At 34.3% G+C, this 26685-nt stretch overlaps 1 protein-coding gene across 6 annotated transcripts in view; it reads left to right on the forward strand.

Moving 5' to 3' along the window:
* The window catches only part of DGKB (diacylglycerol kinase beta), a 333385-nt gene that overhangs the window by 195784 nt on the left and 110916 nt on the right, over positions 1-26685 (forward strand). For all 6 annotated transcript variants that reach the window (XM_039712589.1, XM_039712598.1, XM_039712580.1 and 3 more), the window contains one exon: positions 1431-1495. In XM_039712589.1, the coding sequence (XP_039568523.1) occupies positions 1431-1495 (65 nt within the window). The remainder of the gene's footprint in view (positions 1-1430; positions 1496-26685) is intronic.

Raw genomic sequence — 26685 nt, forward strand, 5'->3', positions numbered from 1 at the left:
TATTCATGTTTGGAATCATTAATAAATTATTTAAGTATTTAATTTGGGGGGCTTTTCCTCCAAGTTCTAATTCTCATTGTTGGAAGATAATTTAAAATGTTGCTAGATGTAGGGTTATACTGAATTTAACATTTCTCTCAAATTTTTAGTCTTTATAGTTCCAGAGACTTTGAAGTTGGTAAATAGTAGGTGGGGAAGTTCATATATGTATGATGGTTGGTAGTTGGTTATAGTGACAGTTTTATTTGTAGTTTTTATCAAATGCTATTTGCATGGAAACTGGAATTCATTGAAATCTCTTCCTAACTGGACTAACTCTTCTCACATTTACATTCATATATATCCAGAATTTTAAGACATAACTACAAAGACATGATGCAAATGGATTTGTCTGTGTTTGCTATCTGCTGCAAGACTCAAGAGTTGGTAGATTTCATACTTTCACAATGCATTTAATACATACATTGAAAAATTAAAGATTAATTCACAGTTTGTAAAGTTTTAGCAATCAGTATGAGAAATAAAAATTACATTATCTGGATTGAGGAAAAAATTCTCTTCATGCCTCCAAAGGTAGAAAAAAATGCTTTGAAAACAGATTCTAGCACATCAGTTCCCAATACTCTATTTTCAACAACTCCCACCAGCACAATAGGTTGATTATTTTCTAAATGTTATACACTTACAAATATTTCATATGGCTATTTCATTTCACATACACGTTATTTGATTATATTATTAACATAATTTACTTCATTTAAAAATATTGATAAAATTGATTTAATTAAAAATGAACTTTTTTTATATTAAGCAGTATTTCCCCGCATGATTTCACATCCTGACACAGCAAATGGGGGGGGGGTGTCTTCTAGCAATTATTCCACATGATTTCACATCCTGACACAGCAAATAGGGGTGGTGTCTTCTAGCAATTATTCCTATTTTCTACCCAGTTTTTCAGAAAGCTATTGAATGCCATATGAAATATCAACTTGTATCGCATATAAAGTAACTTTGCTGAATCTATCTCTCACTTTTACTAAAGAATTGGATTTCAAATAGTTTATTTGGTATTTTTGGAAGACAGAACTATATCAGAGTTCTTACAGTAAGCCTTCACCATATCTGGATATTATTTGCTGTACAAAATTTGAAGACATTTTCACTACACAAAATTATCATGTCTGATTTGTAAAAAGAATGGAGACTGCAACAAGAGTAATCAATTATTAAGTTCAGATACATCACATTCTGGGAACAATGTATACCTGTAAGCTTTCTAAGTTATAAGAGTATTGCTGTTGTTGAAAATGATAGTTCACAAAACACCTTACAAACCTTATACATTGTATACAGGTTGAGTCTTGTGTTTTGCAATTTTCCTGTCACAAAAGATTTATGGTGCCTTTTTTTTTTTTTTGTCCTGTTAGGATGCTTCAATTGCCCACAGATTCCATATCATGAGAGAAAAACATCCAGAGAAGTTCAACAGTAGGTAAGAATTGAAAAATATATGCATATAAAAGTATTTTTCCATGTTATTGAGATATGTTCTGTGAGGGGTTAAGTTTCACACATCTTCTAAAATATTGATTCTTATAAAAGAGAGGAAATTGGTTCATTTTATATTAAGCATATTCCTGACTACTTGTAGTGTAACTTTTTGATATCTGGTATTTCAACTGAAATGAATAGCAATATAAATAAACTCTTCTCACAGGTGAAATGTTTGCCTTTTAAGACTAGTATGGACAAGATGAAACATTGTGTTTGTGAGAATCCCTGAACTGACACTTTGCCATTCGGCACTGAAGAACACTTCGTAGACAGCTGCAGATGGTGATCCTTATGTTTCATTCCCACACTCGCACTGGTACATTGACAGGGGGCTCTTCCATACATACTCTTAGTAAGGGCAAGTGAATGCCATTTTACACAGAACTGCTTTTATCATTAAACATTGCTTCTATAAAAAAAAAGTCAGGATGAGACTTTGCATCTGTTTCTTGTGTTGCTCTTTGAATCTTCAGTGCTATTGCAGAGCTTTTCTGGAGATTAAAAATGCATTACATTTACTGTAAATTCAATATCTGGTTTGTTGAGTAGATAACATTCATAATGCAATGTTTATGTTTTTTTTCTTATTTAGGTAATTTAGCAAGTAAGTTGTGGTGGGTAAAAGCAACATTTCAGAAACTTTAATTAACATTTAAAGACACATTGAGAGAGAAGAGTAACATACAACATTATTTGGAATAAACTGAGAATGTCTAGAAGTAAATATTAAGACAAATGTTTTGTCACTGTGAACCTAAGCATAGAGTGTTTAGTTTTCCATCAGGGTGACCTGGAAAGTCTCCTGTAGATGTAAATTTTCATAGACCTTGGGATGATAAAATATGATGTTTGTTTTCTCATCTAAGAGCTGTACAGAATGATGTTTAAATATGTTTGAAAATTATCTTGCTTACTGTTTGGTTGGTTTTATTTTTTGTTAAAAGTACATGTTTTGTAGCTAATAGTCAGAATGGGGGCCTCGTTTTCTCAAATACTCAATTTGCTTAGCATCTATACAGTGGCATACAGTGAACCCGAATATCTGTTTCTTTTTAAGTCACATAGTATTTATCTGTACATAGTTGTTTTCTGTGACCTCCTTTTCCTAGCTCTGGTGCTTCTCATTCTGAAGGAATTACACTATGATAAGACCTGAACTCAAGCCTGTTCTATGCATCCCAATGTATTGTACCCTCCCACAGGACTAGAGATATTGGACTTTTAGCAAACGACGATATTGTAGGCCCTGAAGATGAAGCTAGTTTATCAGTGGTCTTTCTGCATATTTTCAGCAGTTGGCAATTATAATTTATAAAAAGCTTGGCTAATAACATGAGTTTCAGATCAGATTTCATGTCACAATAAATCATATGCCATTAATAACATCTGCTAGCAGACTCACCTTGAAATTCATCTATATTTTAAGGAACCTGATATTTCTAACATTATCTTAAGGAAATCAGTTACAAAAATATATAGTCCCAGTCCCTACGTACTTTGGTACTGCGATATTGAAAAGCTTGAAAAAGCGAACATTGTCTATAAAATTATTCAGAAAGGTTATGCCTTTCTAAAAAACAGTATAAAAACTTGAGCAAAGCATAATAGAAACTGATATTTTAAAATGTGGGGTTTTTTTATATAGCGAGGGAAAAAAATGGGTTTTCTATGTTTGTTCAGTAGAGTTTTCCAGATGATGTTCGTTCACAAATACTTTTTTCATTACCACTTATTTGTGTGTCAAAATAATTCGATAACATGTTGCAGCAGCATTTTCCTGGAGGGTATGAAAAGAAACCCCTTTTTTGGTTATCTGCTAAGCCTCAAATCTTAATTCACCAGAATGTAGAATTTTCTATGCAATCTAAATTATTTAGGCTCAGCAAGTCCAACTCAAATCTGATTCATACTGGGCTCCATAGTTAACAGCACCTGCTCCTTTGAAAACCCTACATTACTCATTTGAAAATCCTATACTGTCATATGGGCATATCTCTTGTGATTTTAAAAAAATGATTCTTTTTTGCTTTTATGTTAGTTTCCTCTTGCCTAATTTTCCAAAATTTTAACTTTCACAACTATCGTTAGAGCAAGTCTTTCCATTGAGGTTCTACTTTGAAAAATGAATGTGCAAAAATTTTCCTTACTGAAGAGAAACTTTAAGTTTATATTATATGCAGAATTCTTTTGAAGTACACAGGTGTTGCATTTGCTTCAGTAAAGTAAGTTAGGTAAAGTTTGGAGTTAGAGAATCTTTCACATTAAATCCTGTTAATGATCCTCAGATTCCTGAGGATATTCCTTGCCACTCTGATCCCAAGGTTTATGTATAAATAGGGCAAATTAATAGGAAAACTGACACATTCTACTTGTGTAGAAGCAAAATCTTCTTGTACTTGTTTATCTTCTCAAAAATGACAGAAGATGACAGAATATTTCAAGACTTAGAAAGGCTTTTTTTAATGACTACTAGCCAATGTTGTGGCATTCTTTGGAACTAGGTCACTAGTCCTTGGAAACTGTGTCATATTTTGAAATTCCAGAGCATTCACAGATTTTGGACACCAGCATTTAGTATTACTGACTTACTAAAAATAAAAAGTAATAAATTTAGTTTTAGATTTCTAAATTGTCTAGAGATAGTTAGACATAAGTCTTTGGAAAATCTGAGTTTAAGTATGTATAAATATTCTTGCATTAAAAATCCGCACTAGCAATTGTTTCCTTTGTAATGAAGCACCCAGTTATTTGAGTTTCTTAAGAAATTTAAATCAAGTTCCTTTGTGAAAAGGGTATTCTGTTTTCAGAAGCTTAATTTTCAATGAAAAATTAGTTTATACATGCCTTAATATCTTGAAAATGTTATACTAGTAAGCTGTGATACAGAAAGGCTGCATATGGTTTTCCAAATAAGGCTCAGCATAAATGTCTGCCAGTGATTTTTGAAATACACATTACTTGTTCCAGAACCCAGGTCTAGAGGAGAAGAATTCTGGTGGTGGTCAAATAGTAAAGAATGGAACTGAGAACACAGTAGTAGCATCCTGAGCTTGTCAAAATAGTGAATCTTAATCTGCCATTTTAATTATATCTTTTGATCATTAGCACACTATATCAGAAACCAGGATTGGCATTGCATTAAGATTTATAAACCTTATAAAGGTGTTTATAAGGTTCATAAACCCCAAAATCTCAGCTGTCATATTACCCACTCTACAGGTCTGAAGTGCTCACAACCTTGTGCTGGAAGAAATCAGTTTCCTTCCCAGCATCTTCTGCTTAAGAGTAGGGTCAGATTTTCCAGTGTAAGTGTGGAAGGGCTGAGTTAGTGCCAGTGGGGATAAAACTTGCAAAAGGCAGTATTTCAAGCAGAAGTATCATTAAACTAGGACATTCTGTTGAAATAATGATTCAGTTTGGCCAAAATGCCCTACAGGGAGAACTGTGTAAACATCATAGGCTTGATGCTGGGAATAACAGATGTATGAGTTATGTGACTGGAATATACACAAGGAAACAAAGAATACTTTCAACAAAAAAATAATTCAAGTTGGTGTTAGCTTTTCTAAAATCATATTCCGTTCAATTAGGCATACTAATTTGACTTTGGCATCCCATAGCATAAAAGATATTTTTTATTCTCAATAAACTAAAGTAGGATTTATAAATTATATTTACAGTATTAAGTACATTGTCTTTGAAGTTTCCAAATGTCAATCTATTTCCATCTTTTATGAAGAAAACCTAGAGTAGAAAAAGTTCCTAATAACTTCATTTATATCATATTCCTGACAATATACTTTTGAGCTTCCCTTTCAACTTGTTTAATTATGCTTTTCTTTTGCGCTGATACCTATACATTTAATCTCTAATAAAGTTTCTAAATAATAGAAAGTACTGATTAACCTTGTGCAGGTGTTCTCCAGGAGAATAAGGAAAGGCCACAGTAAGGTAGGAGAAATGGCAGATCATTGAATCTTTAGCATTATTCTGGATGTCCTGACTTGGGTACTGCACTATACAATGTAGTTACAGCATCATATCTTTACTTACATCGAAAAAAAAAATCCTGTCATGCCTACACTGTTGCTGTATTCAAAGGTTTATTGTAAGAGAAGTCTAGTCCTTCCTGGCAGCAAAAAAGCCAGAACAGAATCATTCCACTTGAATACTGTAATTGAAGGCAAGTTCAAGTTTTGTGACTGAAAGTGAAAAAAAAATCAGTTTAAAGAAAGAGCAAAATCAGTTATTATGGGGTAAATTAAATTGTTTACTCTCAGTTGTACTCAGCTTTGTTTTAAGTTAACTTACTTTAGCTTAGAATTGAGCAGTCAAAGTGTTTCATTTTGGATAGAACTAAAGTGGTTTGATATTTTCATTATTCTTGCAGTTTTTCAGTTTGGATGATGGAGTCTCTTGGATTGAATAACAACATCTTAGCATCTTTTCAGTAAATATGCTAAGCATCAGCACAAAATTCCTAACTTTAATTGCAGACACTTCAGCCTCTCCTTGAACCACTCCTCCCTTCCTGGTTGTGACCAATATGGAAATATTTAAAAAGAAGTCACTGGCCCCATGGAGAGACCAGATTGCAGACATCTGTTACCTGTCCCACTGAACCTATGGTTCCTTTTCAAAAAAGGATAAGGCTCCAGGGAACAGTACCTCTGAACTCAGGCAGCATTACAACTGTAGGATCAGAAGAAGCAAAGCAAGGTGAAAATGTTTGCAATAGAGCACAAAATATTTTCCCACAGGTGAGAGATGGCTCATAGTTAGACAACATACTTTGCCTAGCTCTTGGTTATAATGCTTATAAGAGAGAAAGAAATAAAAAAAAACAACTAGTATACTCTTTTTTCAGACTCAGACATGTAGTAGCCTACCTTTGGAAATAATACCTGAAACACATAATGTGTGCTTGAATTGGGAGAAAGGAAGATGGTTGGAGCATAAAGCTGGTTTAGCCTATCTGTGTCTGCTGTCTACAGAGCAAAATCACAGAAGCTTGCATCTGCAGTATCTGCATCTCTCTCTGATACAAGATTTCATGCTTTTATCATTTCTCTAGAAAGTGCTAATGGGCTGAGGCCCTGTGTTTGAGAGGCTTCTTACTCTCTTAAATATTTTTCTATAGCAGCTGTCTGGGTGGCTGGGGAACCTTAGGTTTAGAGTCATGAAGAGAGAGGCAGTGTGATGTATAAAATGTATGTTAAGCAGGAATCCCTATGTCCTAGGCATCCCCTGGGATTTCAAAGTACATCTCTGAAAGCAGTGTGCTGTATAGACCATAAGCAGAGCAGTGAATTTATATTTTTATTCTCAGGGCCTGCAGCTATCAAATTCACTACTGCAGGACTAAATTGAGCTCAGGCATGTTGGGCACTTCCATTTGAGAGGATTGCCATTCTGTACCTTTAAAAACAAATGCCTGGCATATATAATCTTACAAGATATGGGAATGTTGTCTTTTTTTTCTTTAAAGAAAGTGATATGTGTATGAGATAAGCAGTGATACCCAGCTTTTTTAAAAAAGAGTTTCTTTAGAAATTGTTAAGTAAAGTGTATTGGGGTTAATGTTAAAGGGTTAAAATCATAGCATTTTTAGGAGACAGGACTGTTTATGGAGCAGAATAATACAGAGGGATTGGCCCAGCATGCGTTGTGGAAGTAACAAACTGTTGATTGACAAAAGGTCTATCCATACACTACAGCCCAAGGTCAGTAAAATCTAATTTTCTTCAACTTGCATCAGGCAGGTTAAAAATTTTATGGCTGATGATGTTTCCTTACTGAGAGCAGGTCACTGAACCTTTTCTATGTATTGAAGTGCCTAGTGGATGTTTTACGCATTCTTTAATTAATAAAAGCTATTGCCTTTTATTACAATGTCTTAAAGGCAAATGTAACTCTATAGGAATTAATTCTTGGTCTCTTCCATAGTATAGTCATGCCATTTGAAATAACAGTGAAAAACACAATGATAGAAATAAGTTTTCTAACTTCTTTAAATTGTTGTAAATTCAGATGTGAGAGGAGTCTATAGTAGATATGAAAAAACTGTAACAAAACTCATAAACTACTCCCTGCTCTTTGTTCTGTGTTGATGAAGTATGGTCAAGTAATTCTATACCAATCAATAAGGTTATTTTCCTTGGTTTTTCATGAACATGCTAAATAAAGTACTTTGTAATAAAATTGGGTTTTATCAAATACTGGTTTGTTTTTGGTTTTTTTTTTTTGAGAGGGCTTATAATCAGAACTAATGAACATTAACATGGATTTGCAGCTTCAAGCTTCATTTTGAATGAATTAATTTTCAAATCTCAGAAGTAAAGGGCTAATCTTTACATAAGTTTGATAGGGCTATAATTCATGTTTACAACAGATGCTAGGTTTTATAAACAGTTAAGCAGCAGCTCTTTCTAATATATGTCACAAACCCAACAAAACCTTCTTTCAAAATCCAGTCAAGATTGCTAAGTGGCCACAACACACTTACATATAATATGATTGACAATATCCAATCAATTAAAAGCAATGAAATGAATTGTTAAGGGATAATTTTTACACTTCCTATTTATTAAACATAAACACATTACTCTTTAGTAAAAAGAAATTAAAATTTAATCAGAAACATGAAAACCTTTAGTCTGAACTGTGGGTGCTTTATGGTGCTTTTTTAATCCTTTAATTCCGGTAATTAAGCCCCTGCTACAGTTCCCATAGATAATGAGGAAAACCCAGATACTCCTTTAGTACACCACATTCTGACAGAATATACAGCATGTGCTTTTACTTCTCTTGTTCTTTAACTCACAAGAAATTGGGTCCTAGATTTGCATCAGATCCTGAATCTTGTGAACTAATATAGTCCAGGTTTAAATTCTACACTCTGCAATTGCTAGTTGGTTTATATCATATTAGACAAACTTAGTTAATTGTAAAGAAAATATTGAGTAATTTAGCCAGTCCTCCTAACACTATCTTAGAACTACTCTTCAAAATTCATTTTTTAATAGATTACCTTAAAAGTAATGCTTTCAACCAATATGTCAGTTCCTGATTAAGTAATCAAAGTTCTTATCTTCATTGATTGTAATTTTAAGTGCTTAATGTATCAAATAAAGAACCTCTGTCAACATCTCCATCATTTCAGATAACATTTTTCATGTCACTCTTTATCCCATTTAAATGTAGTTTGCCTGGCCCATTCCTATGTGTTTTCATTTAAGTAATCTGACTGTTTTCTGATCTGATTCCAAGTGCCTTATTTTTATTGCAATAGGTTACGTAGCCCTTTCTAAGAAATGGGCAAAGCTAGAGGTATTTCCAAATTTCTAATATGAAGTAAAGTATAATTTGTGTGTCTTGAAAAAGAAGATCAGTCAAGCAGATCTCTCTCAGTTAAAGTTCTTACTCTCTTCTGATTTATATCTTCATTTTATTGACATAGGGTATATTTTTCCAAAGAAAATATTTTGAAAATGTTTGTTTTAAATATAATAGAGAAATTAATATAATGCATTTCTATGAAAATTGAATGATAGATGCAGCTGTACAATACTGCCTTTGTTATAACTGCATTGTTGCTATCATTGTCTTCAGAATAATTTTGGAGCTTGGTTTTACTTGTAAAATAATATTAATTACTGCTTCTTTTTATTTCACCTGATAATGACACAATTATATAATCAAAATTGAGAGATATTTGTCATACTATTGAAGATGTCTTTAGCATTGATATAACCAAACTTATATTTTCTATTCTTTCATATTTGTTTTCCTTTTTTATATATTTTTTATGTAATGATAGCCAAAATATTGATTTTTTTTTCAGTATTTTTGTCTATGTATGTGTATGTTTTAAATTACATTTTTAGAAAAATGCACAAACCAAAAAACATCTGAGAAAATGTATTGGCTGACTTGGTGATTTATTGGGATTGGCTGTTGCTTTTTCTGATTTTTGACACTACTGCTATTGAAGCCAAGTATGTGTAAGGGATAAAGGTGGTTTAAAGTTCTGTTGTCTGTCTTTCCCTCATGATACTTCATAGACTGCCTTACAGAAGTGATTTGGGAATACTATTTTGGTAATTTATGCCTTTGAACATAAATCATATAATTTCTTCTGTTCTTGCCATTCCTAAGACGGGCTTACTCATTTTAGGATATTTCTGTGTGCTGTCAGGGCACTGAAGGAATTCCTGTCTGGCTTCTCTTAAAATTCTATTGCTGAACGATTGGCAACTATTGATCTACAACTGCTTCTGAAGTAGAATATTAACGGATGGCAATTTTCTCTCTCACCATTGACATTGACACTAAGATCTTACTCTCAACTCTTCCCTTTGTCACACAGAGATATTGTAGGAATTTTAAAAAATTTGGCAGATTGCTAAAAGAGAAATACTTTATGTTCAATTAGCCGTCTATTTGTCCTTTCAGAAATACACATTGTATATATATATGCGCTGTCTTGAGTGCTCTCTAATGTTCAGCTTTGGTTTGGGTAAAAGTGTTCAGATCAACAAGGCACATTGCAGATTGTTGGCTAAGGGATCACTATACCCCTGCCTCCTTCCAGTACTTTATGGAGTACTTTTAAAGGAGTACTTCATGGGGAAACTGCCAAAACAGGATACAAGATGGGCAAAGAAACATGTGGGGAACAGTGTCATTTTGGTATTGTTTCTCAGTTTTAAAGATCAGGGGTTACTTAATTAGTTAGGAGTTACTTAGTTAATTCTGAATTCATTACTGATCAGGGATTGTGAGAATGAGCTTGATGTTTCTCTTATGTTTGCATGCCATGGCATAAAATGGACCACAATAGGAAAAGGAGAAAATCGTTGGACATAAAAACTGTTGTCTGGTGGTTACTTGGAATTTATTAAGATTGCAAAGTTCTGAGTTAAATCCAATTTCAACCCCTGTAAATCAGCTTAGTTATGGCAAAAATTAATACTGTTCCTTAAGTTGATAAATTAATATTAATTTTAAAAATAAAAATGAACTTAGGTTGTTTTTTTTTTCCAGATGAGTTAAAATTCAGGACCAGAGTGTCATTTGAATCCATGTGACACAGGTGGATGTGGTAAAAGCTACCTAGGAGTTTAATTTAATAGTATGAGGAAAAAGTTGCTAGTTTCGCCATTTTTTCTTTTTTTTTTTCTTTTTTTTTTTTTTTTGGTTCAAATTAGACTTAGGGAACAGCTGCAAGTAATATGGTTTCCTGATTCTTGAGAACCTTTCAGTTACACTGTTTTTAATAAAGATTTGTCCATATGAGGGACAGCAAGGTCTGCTAACCTTTCTTGCAGCATGCTATTTCTGAGCCAATTATGAAGATGTCTAAAGGCATCGAATGCTCTTTGGAACAGTAACTTTGTGATTTGGGAGTATAATGGCCAGCTGGAGAACTTTCTCTGTGGTTAGCATATCTGTGTTCACAATATATAAAAAAAACAAGGGCAGAATTGATTTTTTTTTTTATGAGCTAAAATTCTTCTTGGATTTTTCTTATACTTATGGTGATATATTAATAACTATAGTAACAGCAGAAGTAGCAGAAGTTTCCTAAGTGTTTTGGATTTTGATAGTAGAGCCTTGAAGGCTGTGTTAAATTGTCAGTCTAGGGTTTTTATCAAGATTTTGTTGATGTTCAAAGAAAGAAAAAAGTGTTAATCAAAGAAATATGTTCTTCTTGCTGATACGAGGCAGCTGACTATTCACACTGAATGAAATCTTCAATATGTTTAGCTGCTTTGATTTCTCAGGGAATTGTAGTGTAAATCCTTACTGGAAATGATTTGGGAACATAAATTTAATTGATAAGTTTTTCTGAGCTTTCCAAATGAAACCTGAGTGGATTGACTAAAGTATGGCTTATCCAAAAGAGCCTTGCAGCAGGAGAGCTGCACAGCAGCCAGGAGGACATTGCAGCCATGGGACTGGTTTTCCACTGGCATCATAGGGCAGTCAGCCAGGCAGAGGGAGTTGGAACTCAAGTTCCCCTTCTGACAAGGAACAATCAGATACACTCTCTTATTCAGAAACTGTTTTAGTGACTAAAAAATAAAATAGGAGCAGGACTACAAGGAAAATTCAAAGTCCATGGTTCACTACTAGAGCAGAAGCACAGATAACAAGTAAAGAGTTGAGAATTTGACTCTTTCATGAGGTGATGCAATTTTGCATTATTTAAAGTCTGGGGAAATTCTGAGTTTTTACTATATTGCTCAAATTACTAAAAATATTTATCCGCTACTTTAGTCACATAAGCAAAATAAGTATCCTGGAACCTGGACACCTCTGCTGCAAAGGTGGTGGTTTATGTGTTGTACACTAGCAGCTGCATGCCAGAATGAGGGATTCCTAAGTGCTTTTGTTAAATCTGGAATAGGAGAGCAGCAGCAGGAGACAATAAGCCATGAACTGCCATGAAGAGCTGTGGTGCTATCTAGGTGAGTGGACACTGGGGGCCAGACAAAACAATAGACAGTAGTAGACAAAGATTCAGGAGGAAAAGATTTTTATGTGCCTGAACTGAAAGGGTATGAAAGCCCAGGGGTCCTTTGTTGGGGGTCCCTCCTCGAAGGAACCAGCCTGAGTTGTTTTGCTGTTACTGTACTGTGAATAAATTGCATTATAGAACGAGACATCTGAGTCACTGCTAAGGGAAATGTAGAGCTGAACTGGCGAGGAAACCTGGTGTGGGGTATGGAGAGAAGTAGGCACCTGTCAGCTTGCTGGATCCGCCCTTTCTGAAGGGGCTTTGGTCCCAGCAGTGACAGTAGCTGGTGTTGGGAATGTGACTGCCAGAGAGTCTCATGAATGGTCAGACTGGGTAGTTTGCTTAACAACCTCCAATGCCCAATGACACTAAAATTGTAGAATGAGGGAATATAGGCATGGTGCAGAACAGTCCCTGTCAGAGAGACATATTAGACACAGCAAACACTGCCAAAGACAGCACTGCTTAGAGACAGAGGAAGAAGATGCCTGTCAGGGCTACTCTGAACCTTCACTAAATCTGACAGTTTCTCAAAATGATTTGTGGACAGTCACAGTTGACCTGTGTAATGAGCTACTTCTAAGCTGGATGGCCCTGCAAGGTCTGCATGAAGCACAAGACCACATGTTCTCCTGATGTTTAGGGTGGATTTAAACTACTAAAGGATAAGGCAATATCACTGTGGCTGTTTTTCTTGTACTTCCAGAGCCATCTGAGTTGGCACTAGCTCTGCCATTCTGGAAGCATGCTCCATTATAAAATGGAGATGTGGCAGAAGTATTGGATAAAATGTATGCACTGGTTGAGTACACTGGATCATAAGATACTGTTCCCTAGTTCCCTATTATACCAGCTTCTTATTCCTTACAAAATGTATTTTAGCTGTGTCTAGTTAAGGAAGTCTTTGAGATTAATTTTTAACTTAGAAATTTGTTCTTGCTATAAGGCACACTCATCTTTTCCTTCCTCTGGCTTCTTAGGACTTCACTTGTTTCTCTTTCTGATTTGACTCCTTTTTTCCTTGCCTTTCTTGACTTAACTTTGCTCCTTCACCTTATAAAATAATCAAGGGTACAGATTTCAACAAAACTATACTCTTGGTTAAGAAGGATTTCCATTTTTATTATAAAGCTAAATTAAGAGCTACTTAATGCTCATGGTTTAGTATTTTAATAAAAAGGGAACAGGAGAAGCTGATAGAGTAAGAGGAAAGTGCTTTTCAGCCATGTCTCTTACTTGAAGTCTTAAATGCTGCTTTGTTTTTTGTATTATTTATTTGTTTTTTCTGAGACCTGTATAGTATATTGCCTACTTTCTTCATAACACTTCTCTTCTCTGTGAAGTAAAGTGTAAAGTTGCATGTGGTGTACACTTACGCCAGAAAACTCTTTGACAATGTAAATTTAAGTAATAAAACCATAAGTATGGCCATTTAATGCTCTGGACTAGTAGCACAGTAAAACCTGTAGCTTGGAAAAGGGTATATTCAGTTTCTGTGCCAAGATTTTGATGCACAGTAAGAAGTCTGTGAGAGCTTCTGGAGCTGCAATCCCTTTTAAAAGGATGTAGAGAAGGGATTTTCATCATGGAAGTCTGTTCAGAAGCATGAAGCAAAGTATTAATGCCACTGCAGACTAATTGCTATCCAGTTTTTGTAGAATTAATTACTTTTATGGTTTTGGGGTTTTTTTGAAACTCTGACATATCTGACTCTGAATATTATTTTGTTCTGTTGTCCAAGAATTTAGATTTGGAAATAAGCACAGACCTGTTGCCTGGCAATGTCAGACTGTATCACTGAAATCCTGATCTGAGTTTTTATATTTTTCACTTTTTTTCCAAAGATATGCATTTGATCTTTACAGTTGTAAGCTAAAAAGTGCAGCGAGACAGAGTTTACTATAAAACCAATGACTTCAGATCTTGTTTCATTAACTGAGGTACTGTCTTGTACATTAAAATTAAGTAACCTCCAATATTTTAGACTGATTATCTTATCTTATAGACTAATGATAATGTCCTGTGTATAATATCACAGAATATTGAACAATTTTTATGGCTGGATATATCTTACCCACAAGTCACAGGAGGTGTACTTTTAACTGTATCAGATAATACTTAAGGAAAGTCAGTAACTATCAGTTATAGTTCTTAACCTTCTGAAATTCTGGATTGCCCATGAGAGCAAAGCATCCTGCTTCCTGGAAGGAGGAAAAAGTATGTAACTAGTAAATATTGCTGGGAGATAGTGATGAGCAGAAAGTAGTTTCCCTGATGTGAAAAAAATAAGAACCTTCCTTCATGACAGAAAGAGAACTTTGCCTCTCTTGCAGTTGCTGCTAGACTGAGAGCTACAGTGCTTGCTTGAAATAAGACAGTCCCAGCTGTAACCCCCTGGTTAAGACTCACCTTCTCCCTCTGTGCTGCTTAAGTAAAGTACAAGTTGCGTTGTGCCAGGCAGCTTGAGGTTTTGCTTCTCTGTTTGTTAAATGGTGAATGTTTATTTAAAGGAAGCAGAGTGCCTGAACAGTATAGGCTCATCCAAGGGACTTGGACGATGATTATGCTGTCCTGCTACCAGGGTGACAACTCCAGCAGGTAACAATGAAAACTGTGGCTAGAATTGCAAAGGTAAGAGCAGTTGCCTGAGATGTTGGTTATTAATTTATGCCTTTAATGCAAATGTGGTATACACAAACTGTGTCTCCTAAGTCGCAGGTGATATACATTGACTCACCAGAGACAAATAATAAAGGGTAGTTAAGTGTGCTTTTAAATGTGGCTTTAAGCTGATATTCCATCTGTTAGCTAACATCTCTTTCTAGATGAAAATTCCATTAAAATTGGCTTCATTATGTGTAGGGGATTTTTTTGGTTTCACTGCATAATACAGCCTAATCAAACACAGCTAAAAATAATCTAGTTTAGCTCTACATGGAAGACATAATATGTATCCTGAGAGGGGAAAAACCCAAAGGTAACAACCTGCGCTGTATTTTTTTACTGAAATGGCCAGTGAAATAAAGTCTTTATTTACTGTGAGCCCAATAGGATTTCTTCATACAGGGCAGACAATATGACCCTGTGTTGGCTTACAAGATGGGTTCCTGTATGTATTTACAAGCTCTGACATTCTGCAACTACTTCACAGAAATTCTTTGAAGGTATGGAGGTGAAATTTCAGTCTTAGGTAGATTGATATTTTAAATAATGATGTATTAAGTATTTCTGTCAAGATTTCTAATTTTTTAGCATAGGTCTGTCTAAAGATTTATTCCAGGGACATCTTTGGTAGCACTTCAGATTATGTTTATCTTGATTTTATCTTCTAGGTTGCAATAGAATACTAATTTTCAGTTTTACAGAAAAAGAGCTAGAGATACAGAGATATTAGTTTTGTCCCACTGCTTATGATGAAGATCAAAAAGAGGAAAAATAAATTACATTATCTACTTTGTGTTTAATGTACACTTTCTACGTTGGAAACTAGTGAAAATAGTTTACATGTTTGCTAAGATATAATAGCTCACCTTAATAAAAAATGCACATAGAATATATTTGTTTCTTACCATTTTAGAAACAGTTGCTACCCTCATTTGTACTTCATAATCCACCACAGTGAAGGCTTAATAGACCATTAAAGAAACGGTGGGAAGTTAATTTTAATATGTAATGGTGTGAGGGGGTTTATTTTTTTCCTTAATACAATGAAGCTTCTAACAATTTTATTTGCGAAGAAGATGATTATTTAATAAAGTGACAAACTGTCCCACTGATAGGATACATTAATTTTCTTCTAAAGCTGTTCCTTGTACTCCATAAGAAGGTGATAATTAGGTTTGCAGATTAGAATAACATAATCAGACCACTTGTGTGGATGCTTGTTAAAATATATTTTCCTCTTCATATAAGCCTCATAATAATTAAAAACTGTTCAAAAAGAGAACTATTCTTTTTCGGTGGGGACTTTATAAATGAGTCCTAATAATATATCAAGTTATTCTTAAGCTAATTCAACTTTTTAAAAGGTTAGTATTTGAAAAAGAGTATGGGAAGTGATTAACTGGTGAGTTTAAGTATTAGCATTAGGTTTTGCAGGAACACCTACAGTATAAAACAGCGCTCATTCATATCCTGATTTAATTTCTTCCACTGTCACTCCTGATTGTTCCATTTAATCTTTCTTAAGTCACATAAAATTATCTTGTATGTGTAAATTAACAATCGTTTTCTAATTTCACTGCAAACTTTAAGCACTGTCAGAGAAAAAAAATACACTGGCAGTGATTAATTCTCTATTTTAAGCAAAACTAAATGCAGTTGCAATTGAGGTAGAGTGCACACAGAGTGGTTTTTTTTTTTTGGTGATTCTAGACTCCAATAAAGGCAGTGGAGAAATAGCAATGAATGTGGAATGAGTGGTTCACATCTGAACTATCAAGTCTTGTGTCTATCACATTGAATCAGAGTAATATTCAGTGACCTTATGTTTTAAAGCATTGAAGCCAATTTCCTTTGCTTAGGATTTGTGTAGTATTCAGTACTTCTTAAAACTAACTTCCTGGCCTAAACCCAAGGTGGAAAGTGCATGGCCTAAGATCATTTAAAGTGTCTTTAAGTGTTCCAATTCCTTCACTTTTAATAAGATTAAGGTTTTTTTTTTCTATAGTTTAATGAAGTCGTATTCTAGGGAAGAAAGGAAAGTGTATGTTGTTTTTGTTTTTTTTTTTCACAAGAACCTTGAAAATAATCCTATGCTAAAGAATGAAAACTGTTTTCTCAGTATTTCATCACTGTGTTCAAACTTTCAAGGTCCAAGATGTTTCATTACAACAGTTATGACCAGTGTGTTGATAAAGGATAGCTGATTTAAACACTAAAAACCCAGCATGTTCTGGCTAGAAATCACTTCCATTTCAAACAACTGAATGTAGAAAAAAAATGTTACATTATTAAATATTGCAATAATCTAATTTGTACATACATTCCAGTAAGCCTTACTTTGTGTGCATAGTTTAATATGTATATTTGATATACTGGCCTAATCAGCTTCAGGTTGTTGTGGGGACATGTTTTATGGACAAGTAAAAAGTAATCAGATTCTTTTTATTACCATTATGAAAGAAGTAAAAGAATATTTTTTGTAGTGTGCTAAATATACATACAGAAAAGGAAAAATATTCAGTCATTTACAAAAAGGAATGCAATACTGACTGATTTAACAGCAGTAGATTCCTATTGTAGACTCAGTCATGAAGGGATTTATAAAATATATTTTTAATATTATTAAGTCTTTTTTTATCATTGGTGGATATTAGCAAAATTATCTTACCATGTAAAGTAAATCATATGACAAAGATTAACCAGTACTCTTACCCAGAAATTTATCAACATCATCTCTATACATCTATAGACCAACAATTTACAAACAATTGACCCCACTTCTCTCTTTCTAAATAGATGATTCCCAACAATCATCATGGTAAATAGCTAGTTTGAATGACAATTTACGTAACAATTCTAGATATTTTTGGTTGAACAAGGCATGTTCATAAAGCATCCCGGAAAAAATAGAATTTTTTTAAGTGTCATAAAACTATGTAAGTCTTCAAGGCAGCAGTTATTAGGTATAATTCCTTTGGTTTACATTGTGGTAAAGGAAAAGGTGATGTAGGTGGGATGTTCTGAGTATATGTTTTATCCTTCATTTCCAGAATCTATAGCTTGGTAAAGTGAATGGCAACCTTTCCTCTTAGGACTTTTGCCTTTTATAGGTAAGCAAACAGTCTAAAGACAGGAGGTTTATTATGTCAAATCCTCTCCAATGTATTCTTAACAAAACACCACCTGTAAAATGCCATAACTGCAATGTTAATGAAGAAACATGATGGTCTCTCATCAGTTTGCAGGCTGAACGCCTCTCTATAAATGGCAAGAGTTTCAAAGTTTCAAAAAGGACCTATAGTTGGAAGTGTAGAAATCCTGTTGCAGGTCTGTGTACTGGCCTTCCTTACGTAGGAAATATTGCCATGTTGAAAGTGGATGGTTTATAGACTACCCAACTTCAACTCCAAATTAAAAGAGGAAGTGCTTACAGATCCATGATGTCCTACTTGATCTCTAGTTTTAATGTTGTCTTAAGAGGCCTGGCTTTGTCTTTAAAATAATAATTTATGCTTTAACGCCCTAGAAATAATTGGAAAATTAAGGAAGAGAATTTAAATTTTCATTATAACTACCTCATAAGCTCTATGTGTGTTTACAATTGCTCTCTCAGGTCCATGAATATATAAGAGCTCAGATAAAGCCTTCAAGGATAGTGAAACAGGTGTGTAAGGATATGTATAGGTTTTCCAGGGAGACTAGAACCAAACTGATATCCCCTGAAATTCAGCCCAAGGCATTGACTGCCAAAGGATATGTCATCCCTTTTATGCATGCTAGAAACATATGCATTAGCAAAAATTTTATATAATTTGAGGAAAGATGTTTTGAAGCAGAAATATGTAGTGAGCTTTGTTCCTTTCCCCCTTTGCAAGAAATATACTAATCTCACTAATTATTGGAGTGTTTATTGATTACATTACTAACCCAAGTCTTCATATTGCCACAGGGGGCAAGCAGACTGGGCTTTCCTAAATGTAAAAATATTGAACATTAGCAAAATTCTTGTGGGACATTAAATGCTAAAAATGTCTTTGAGAGTTAAAAAGGTTAGAAATTTTAGCAGGTCGTCACACTCTTTTTCTTATTACTCAGATTTTTAAAGCATTCAAGTGTTAACCTTTTGAAAAGGAGAGGGGAGGAAAAAAGGAGAGGGCCGATGATTGGGAGATACTTAATTACCTGTTTCTTTAAAGAAGGTGTAGTCAGGTCCAGCCTCATTCATCTGCCAACACTTGCATAAAGCTGCTGGAGTGAGCTCCTGTGAATACACAGTTGTAAGGCTCTAATTTGAGATAAAATAATGCATCAATAATTGATAGGCACTTATGAATGTAATTCATTGAAATCTCACCTGTGGCCCAACCTCTGCCACTCTAGGAAGAAAGAGATATAGCAGTTTTCTTTCTGGTTCTATCCAAGTCATTGTGTGAGCTTTATAGGGGATTTAAGCAGTAAATTGTACACAATAAACTTATAGAAGAAGCCTGGCATGAAGTAGAGCCTTTTAGTAAGTGTCTGCATTTTTTTTGCTTTCTTTTACCCCTCTTTAAAAATATATATTAAAAAACAGCACTTTGTTTGGTTCCCCACTAAGAGTAAGCTTTTCTTTGAATGTCATCCATTTTCTAGAATTTTTAAAAATTGAAAAGCTTTGCCCTTTTGACCTGCTAATACATCTCAGTCACAGTTCACTGCGAAGCTGTGACAACACACACAGTGATAACAAGGCAGGCTGTTACATCCTCATTTTTTTAATCTTGACTATACCAGCATTACTGTGACACAACTCATCAGGTTTGGAATAATGTAATTAATTTATGAGATTCCACATAATTAAACTAGTCACCTGTGAATATATCCAAAGGGATCTTTCAATGCTGTTAATCTGGGTATTTCGTTCCATTTTTGCCTAAAAAAGATTATTTAATCTGCATATTATTGGATGAGTGCCTACAATATTATTTCTAGTTTAAGCATGCCTCCTCTCTCTTTTGTAGCGGCCAGCAAATGAGGAGATATGCCAGTATTACCCCCTATACCACATTCTTCTCCTGCCTCAGTTCTGTAGAGTCTAGAGACTCAAAAAGGAGAGTAAGTGATGTGGTTCTCTTACACAGAGGCATGTGTATGAACAAGGCATGAGAAGAGATCATACACACGATGTGATGTTTGCTCTTTTCGTGAGTGCCTGAAGCTCAGGGGAGCAAAATTGTGGATAGTGGGTTAGCTGGCTGCAGTCACTCATCAGAAGTCTTTCAGAGTTGTTGTCACCCTAGGACAGTTGTGTAGGTTAAAAAGACACTTGAATTTAACTGTTTATTCTATTTTCTAGTAATTGAAAGTTATATGAGCTAAAATCTTAATTTTACTGATGAAAAATCAGTTTGCCTTGAGGTAGTATGTTCTAATTTGAAAAAGAAAAAACAAATTGCATTAAATGCATTTGCATTGAAACAAAGGAAGCCTTTATGTTCTCACTTGCAAAAAAAACCCTCCTAGAAAAAAAAATGCAATACAGGCATAGCCACTTATTTAAGTAAAAGGATACAGAATCACCTGTGAGTAAAATCAAGGCAAGGGCTCTGCAATGCATTGTTAAGCTTTCTATTGAGCAGCCACTGCTTGATCAGCTCTTAACCAGACACTTTATCTGTTGCCATCTCTAGAATAAGGGAAAGGGTTCTGTCTCTATCACATCCTGTTTTTCAGGTCTTGTTTTTAAGAATTTTCTGACAACCAGAAATAATTTATTTTTATGTTTATTTCAATGAAAATCCATTTTATATTAAATTTTTAAAATTGTATTATGGTAAAAAGATTTTAACATTTTGGTTTTTCTCATTCCCTAGTCAGTGCTAAATATTGAAGGTAATTATTACAACTCTGTGTGTGGATTTCATTTGATTCAGAAAGAAATAACCTTGATAAAATGCTCAGTTTTGCAAAGGTGCCCTTTCAAGATGCAAATTAACACAATTATGTTAGTTGAAAACATATTTTGGAGATATGCAATCAAAATAATAAACTAGTTAAATAAAGCTTGTATGTGCAATCACATTTGGTAAATAAAAAATATTTCCTAATAAGAAATTTGACAAGTTTTGTTTAGTGTAATTTTTAACTGAAGTTGTACATAGGTTAAATTTTATGCCATTGTAAAAGTGAGTGTTCTTTGGTTTTTACAGCAAGTAGGAGATAAACAGACAACAATTCCATAAATGGTGTAAACTACGTCTGGAGAAGAAAAACAGCAATGCATAATACCAGGTCTTTCTCCTCACTCACACACCACAGAATAATTATGTGGGACAGCAGGATGGGGGGAGTTGAGTGAGCACTCAGCAAACAGCAGATGCATGGGCTCAACTTCATCCTTCACAATCCCCAGTCTGAAATGCAGAGTAAATGTTTCTTAGAGCGGGAGCAAGTACATATTTATTGCAATTAATCACACAGGAGTTCATCTTCAGATGATGCTAAAGCAAGCAAAGACTCTTCTTAGTGGCTCCCAGGTAGCCATAGGGACAAGAACATCCCTTTAGATTTGCACACTGTGCAGCAGTGATGCCATGACTCTGCTTTATATATGGGTGTCAGTCTATTCCTTTATGCCTTGCAGAGAGTCATAAAGGAATTTGAAAATATAATGAAAGTGTAATGAATTAAATTTGTCATTAATTTCCCAGCAAAAATTTTAAGCTGTACCAGAAGAGCCATGTAAATACAGTGAATATTCTGTTGTGGCACCTGTTTTGAGGGGTATTTTTTTCCTTCTTTTTTTTTTTCTTCTCTCTTTTTTTTTTTTTATGTGTGGTACTTTATGACTTGAGTTTTGAGTGTTTTTTTTTAAAAAAACTGTTATTAACCATCCTATTAATTTTGGTTCAAGTGGCAGCTTAGAATATGCACTATTTTGGTGTCAGACAAATCTGTAATCTGGATTACCCATCTTTCCTAATAGCATTATTAACAGAATTTAATGCTTATTTGACTAGAGAAAGCTAGTTCCTTGTAAACATACAGTAGGAATCCTCATGAAACTGCTAAAGTTGCAATGTGAGCTTTGATACTGAAAGTGACAGGAGAGAGTTATCATATAGAGTCAGAAGGAACGTGCATCTTGTAACCTTTGACACAGATGTAAGTTGACTACATTATAGTATAACAAAAACTTCTCTTTTTATGGAAATTGTGTCTGAGTAAGAAATGTAGGATTTCCTGTGTCGCTAACCTGCGTTGGTTAGAAATCGGCTTTGTTTGATTATCCCAGATATACACATTCTTATTAACTATCCGTCCACAGGTTTATTGTGGATAGAAAAGTCAAATCTATTAGCTTTCAATTTATTTTTACTCTAGTAACAAAAACATATTTTTAATGAAAAAGACGGAAAGAATAACCTGAGGGAGTAGTTCAAACCCTCCTGACTTAGAATTGCCAATGCACAGAATGACGTAGCATTTAAGCAAAGGGATGGAAGGTGTAGATGAAGAGCTATTAAACAATACAGTTGGTTGCAGTTTCTAGTACAGAAAGTAGAGGTAAAAATCTAGAAGGGAATTTTTGCCCTGTATTTTTGTTCTCTGTGAAGATAAGAACTGAAGTAAGCATCTGGGACACCAGATTGAATTTTTCGCTGTCAAAGATGATGATGCAATAAAATTATTTCAAAATGTCCATGGATCGTCAGATCCCCAAACCGTTGTATACTTGTCTAACTGCTACCAGAAATTAATGATAAATAATGATAAACCCAAAATCGTATTGTGTAAGGGAAAGAATAGAGATATGATCACAGACACGAGCAGCCCTACATACCTACAATATGAAGAATTTTTAAAAACCACACAACAGAAAGCTGAGGATAAAAAATCCGAACCCTTCCAAGTGAACCCAGAATGCAGACCCTGGACTAAGTTAGTAAGAAAGTCCCAGCTGGTGTAGAGTAAAATTTCCCACATTAGTAACTGGCTTGGTAATGTGAACAAGAGTGGTGCTGGAGTGCTGGCAAATACCTAATCTATTTATTTATTTATGGCCAATCCATAGTTTAAAAAGAGAGAAGAAGCAACTCTTCCTCTGAACAGGGTTACAAGTGTGTCAAGGAGACAAAACAATGTTCATAAAAGAAACCTCTTTGTTTGTTGTAAGCATATTTTAAAAATAATATCCTTATATCACATATTACTGTGTTTAATATTAACTTTTTAGTTTTTTAAGTAATCAAATCACGGTTTCATCTATCCTGTTACTTTGAATTTATGCAAATGTTTCACTCATGTTAGAAGTTGAATTTTCTTGAAGAAATTTGAAAGAGTCTTTTATTGAAGCTGTTTATTTTGTTAAGTGATGATACACTCAAAACTGAAGGCAGTGGATAACTTTTCATGATAAGAGAAAGGCAGCATGATTTTATTAAATGCTATTAAACAGAACCATAACTGAATTTAATTTAATGTCTTAAAATATTGTCAGTTTCAATTATCTAGAATCCAAACTAGCCTAATGATAGAATATCACAGAATATATCAATATTCTGAATTTGTAGAATATTTTGCCATGTATTTTATGTTGTACTGTTAACTTGCCTGAAACAGGTGGCTTTTCATATGTGATCACATGTTCATAAACCCAGCTTCTTTCACGCTGTTTCAATATCCAAGTATTCTTTCCCATCCTCTGGTGCTTCTTACAGCACCTGCCTACTGCTGCTGAAAACCTAAATGTTTGCACTAGGGCTCATCTTTTGGCCCATGTTTTAAGAAATGCCTCCTTTCATGTAATTTGACTGAAATCCAGGTTTTTCCATTAAAGACACACAGAACTCTTTGTGGAACTGATTTGATATATGGATTATTATTAAACAAAAATTAAAAGAAAAATATAATGGTATTTTGATACATGTTTCTGACACTTCCCCTGTTACAGTCAATCAACACTATTGATTTTGATGGAGTAATGCTCTCTTAAGTGAAGATCTTATTTTCCAGTACCGAATTTGTAACTGTTTTGACTGTCAGATGGAGCATAGCCTCTTTTCCAGTAGTCCAGGAATTTTGTTTTTTTCATTTTTCACCAAGATATATCAGCTATAGCCTTTACAAACAGGCAAATGTCAAGATGCTGCGAAATATAACATTTGTAAATAATACATCTGATGTGCATTTCTTCATCCCTTGGGCAGACTAGACATGTACTGTATTCCATTTCTGAAAAATAACTTATAGTTCTATATTATTAATAGTTGCACATCCATACATTAACAGAATACTAACAAACTGTTCCATGGGCAGCCAGACTAATGAAGACTGATTTCCTACAGATGTATGTCCTGTGACCCTGAGTGTCCTTGCTGTGACAATCCCATTTTCACATATGGTCTTAGTTCCACATGCTGCTCTGTGCTCTGTGTTTGTGATTAACCAATCAGTATTTGCTGATTTCTGGGCTTTGTTACAAATGGAAAAAGTGCCAGACACTTTCTTTAAACTGCAATTATCTTGTTTGTGTACAGGTCATGTATCAATGAAAGAAGTAGTTAATTCTTTAAGGGTTCATCAACTATTTGGTGTTTGTGTAATTTTGACTGTTCTTCCTTGTCCCCTCTCCCTAGTATAAATCATTTGTAGCCTTTTACAATCAGATTCAAGTAAAATTTTGAGTTTGATTGATCCACAGTGTTGCATCCAATTTAGACATATTGTATGTGATAAAACTGTAAGGTCTTAGAGTAATTGACTCTTGAACATAATGGGTTATAATGCTGTCATTAAATGACTGATTGGTTGTTCTATGCTATTGCAAAGAAATCCTGTGGAAAAGAACGTCTGGAAAGTGCAGATGTTCATCCATCGCAACTGGGGGTAGATTTGTTTCTTTTGATGTGTAATTGCAACTGATAATTGTATAGAAAAAAAAATCAGGATGTTAATGCTTCAGATCTCTTTCTCTTAACATGCATGACATCTATCCTAATGTTGTCTTGTCTCTGACTCCTAACTTATCCCCCTCACTGAGCTTCATCGCAGTGCATGCCCACACAGGAGTGACCATTTTCAGTATTTCTTAATTTTATTGCCTGTGCTCCCCATTATCCCACTTACTAAAGTTCTGCTGGCTGTCCTTTCCTCTCAGCACAACCAAGGATGCAGCTGTTTGTGTTCCTTTCCAGAAACTGTCATCTAAATTGCCCTCAGGATAACCTTCGAGAAACACAACCTTAGAAAGAGCACAATGCAGGTTATTTCCAAACCCCTACAAGAAACATGTGGTCTTACGCCATATAAGTTAATCTATAAATTTTGTTAGATTTTAATAAATCATTTGAAGATTTGAAGGAATAAGCTTCATCAATTAATCATTCACCTAGTGTGGGTCATAACTGATTAATAAAAACTGTGGTCAAGAAACATTTCCTCCTTCTTAAAATGTTGTTACCTTGTTAAGCCCTCATTTGTGCCTGTGCCTATAGTCCCTCATGTCCAGATAGGTGTACATCAGTGTGTGGACTGTGTGTTCCTTGGAGTGCTTCTTTGGTTCCAAACATACCTATGGAACCTCTCACATGGGCACACCAACCTGTCTATAGCGTGCATTTAACCTAAAGTCCTTTTGTGAATGTGGGGGCACTTAAAACTTTTATAAAATAAGTAGATCCATGGGTGCATTAAAAAGGAAATAACATTGCCTGAGAGAGAAGGAAGAAATAATCCTAACATCCTATGATATAAAATAGAATTTTCTCAATTTGATTTGGTTTAGTTCTAATTTAATTTACTAACCATTTTATAAGACACTATCTTGCAACATAACTCTTTTCCTCCTAAGTATGTTTAATGTCCTAACTGAAAGATTTCAGTGATTTCCTAAGTTATTCCTTGTTTCCTTTGACATTTGTCATCATAGGGAATTTGTATTCTTTTATCCTTTGATCAAAGGTTATCTTTTGATGCCCCAGATCATCAACTACTTTGATAGAACCAAACTGAATAAATTGTGTGGCTGGTCTGAAAAAATTCTGTTTCAGTTATATTATTTTTTATTATATTTACATGATTTATAGAAATGCATATCAATTATACATATACACACACACACACATATGTGTGTATATGTATATATACACAATATATGTATAAAAAAGTATTAGTACATGCACCAATGCAATGAGATTCTGTTTCATATTTTGAAGATTCAAATAGTCATGGCTTTCAGGAAGGTTCTGATGAAAATGATGGTGATTACCAAAAAAGTTTGTTTGGGTTGTACTTCGTGTAATCTATTCTGTAATGTTTTGTTCTCCTCATATACTCCTATATATAATGTTTTCTTTTAGTACAGTTGAGTAGATAGGTGTGGATAGGATCTGTTTATCAAGCTAAGGATTCTGTAGCTTTGCAGTCCTCTGTTCTCCTCCTTTCCTGCAACATGGTGTGTTTCTAATCACCTTTCAAATTTTCAAGAGAGCATCATCAAAATTGGGTAGATTCCATTCTGTGAAACCTTATGAATAATGGTAATTTAAAAGAATAGACAGATCAGACACTGTACATCAGGGTCGTACAATAGTAAAACTATAATTGTTTTCTGTGTGAAGTTTCACACTTGTGATTAGATCTAATCAGTTTTAAGCAGCCATAATAATTTCAGACTCCTGTTATAGAGGTGTTTTACAGTGTAACCACAAAAAAAACTATAGAAAAAAGACTTTTTCCAAATTGTAAGAAGTTTTTGCATTTGTAGAGAATGAATTAGGCCCATTTTCTTTGCTGTTGACAGAGTGCATTCCTTTTAATCTAGTCATTATAGAGAAAGTCAGCAAAGCAAGGGAGGAAATACAGAGAGATTATAGGAAATGACTGTTTAAAATACATCTGCAAATGAATAATGCTGGGCTTATGTTGTAGTACACCATCAATTTTCCTTGTACTGTATGCAC

This window comes from Passer montanus, unplaced genomic scaffold (genome assembly GCF_014805655.1).
Source record: "Passer montanus isolate IOZ18808 unplaced genomic scaffold, ASM1480565v1 scaffold10, whole genome shotgun sequence".
Classification (NCBI taxonomy): Eukaryota; Metazoa; Chordata; class Aves; order Passeriformes; family Passeridae; genus Passer; species Passer montanus.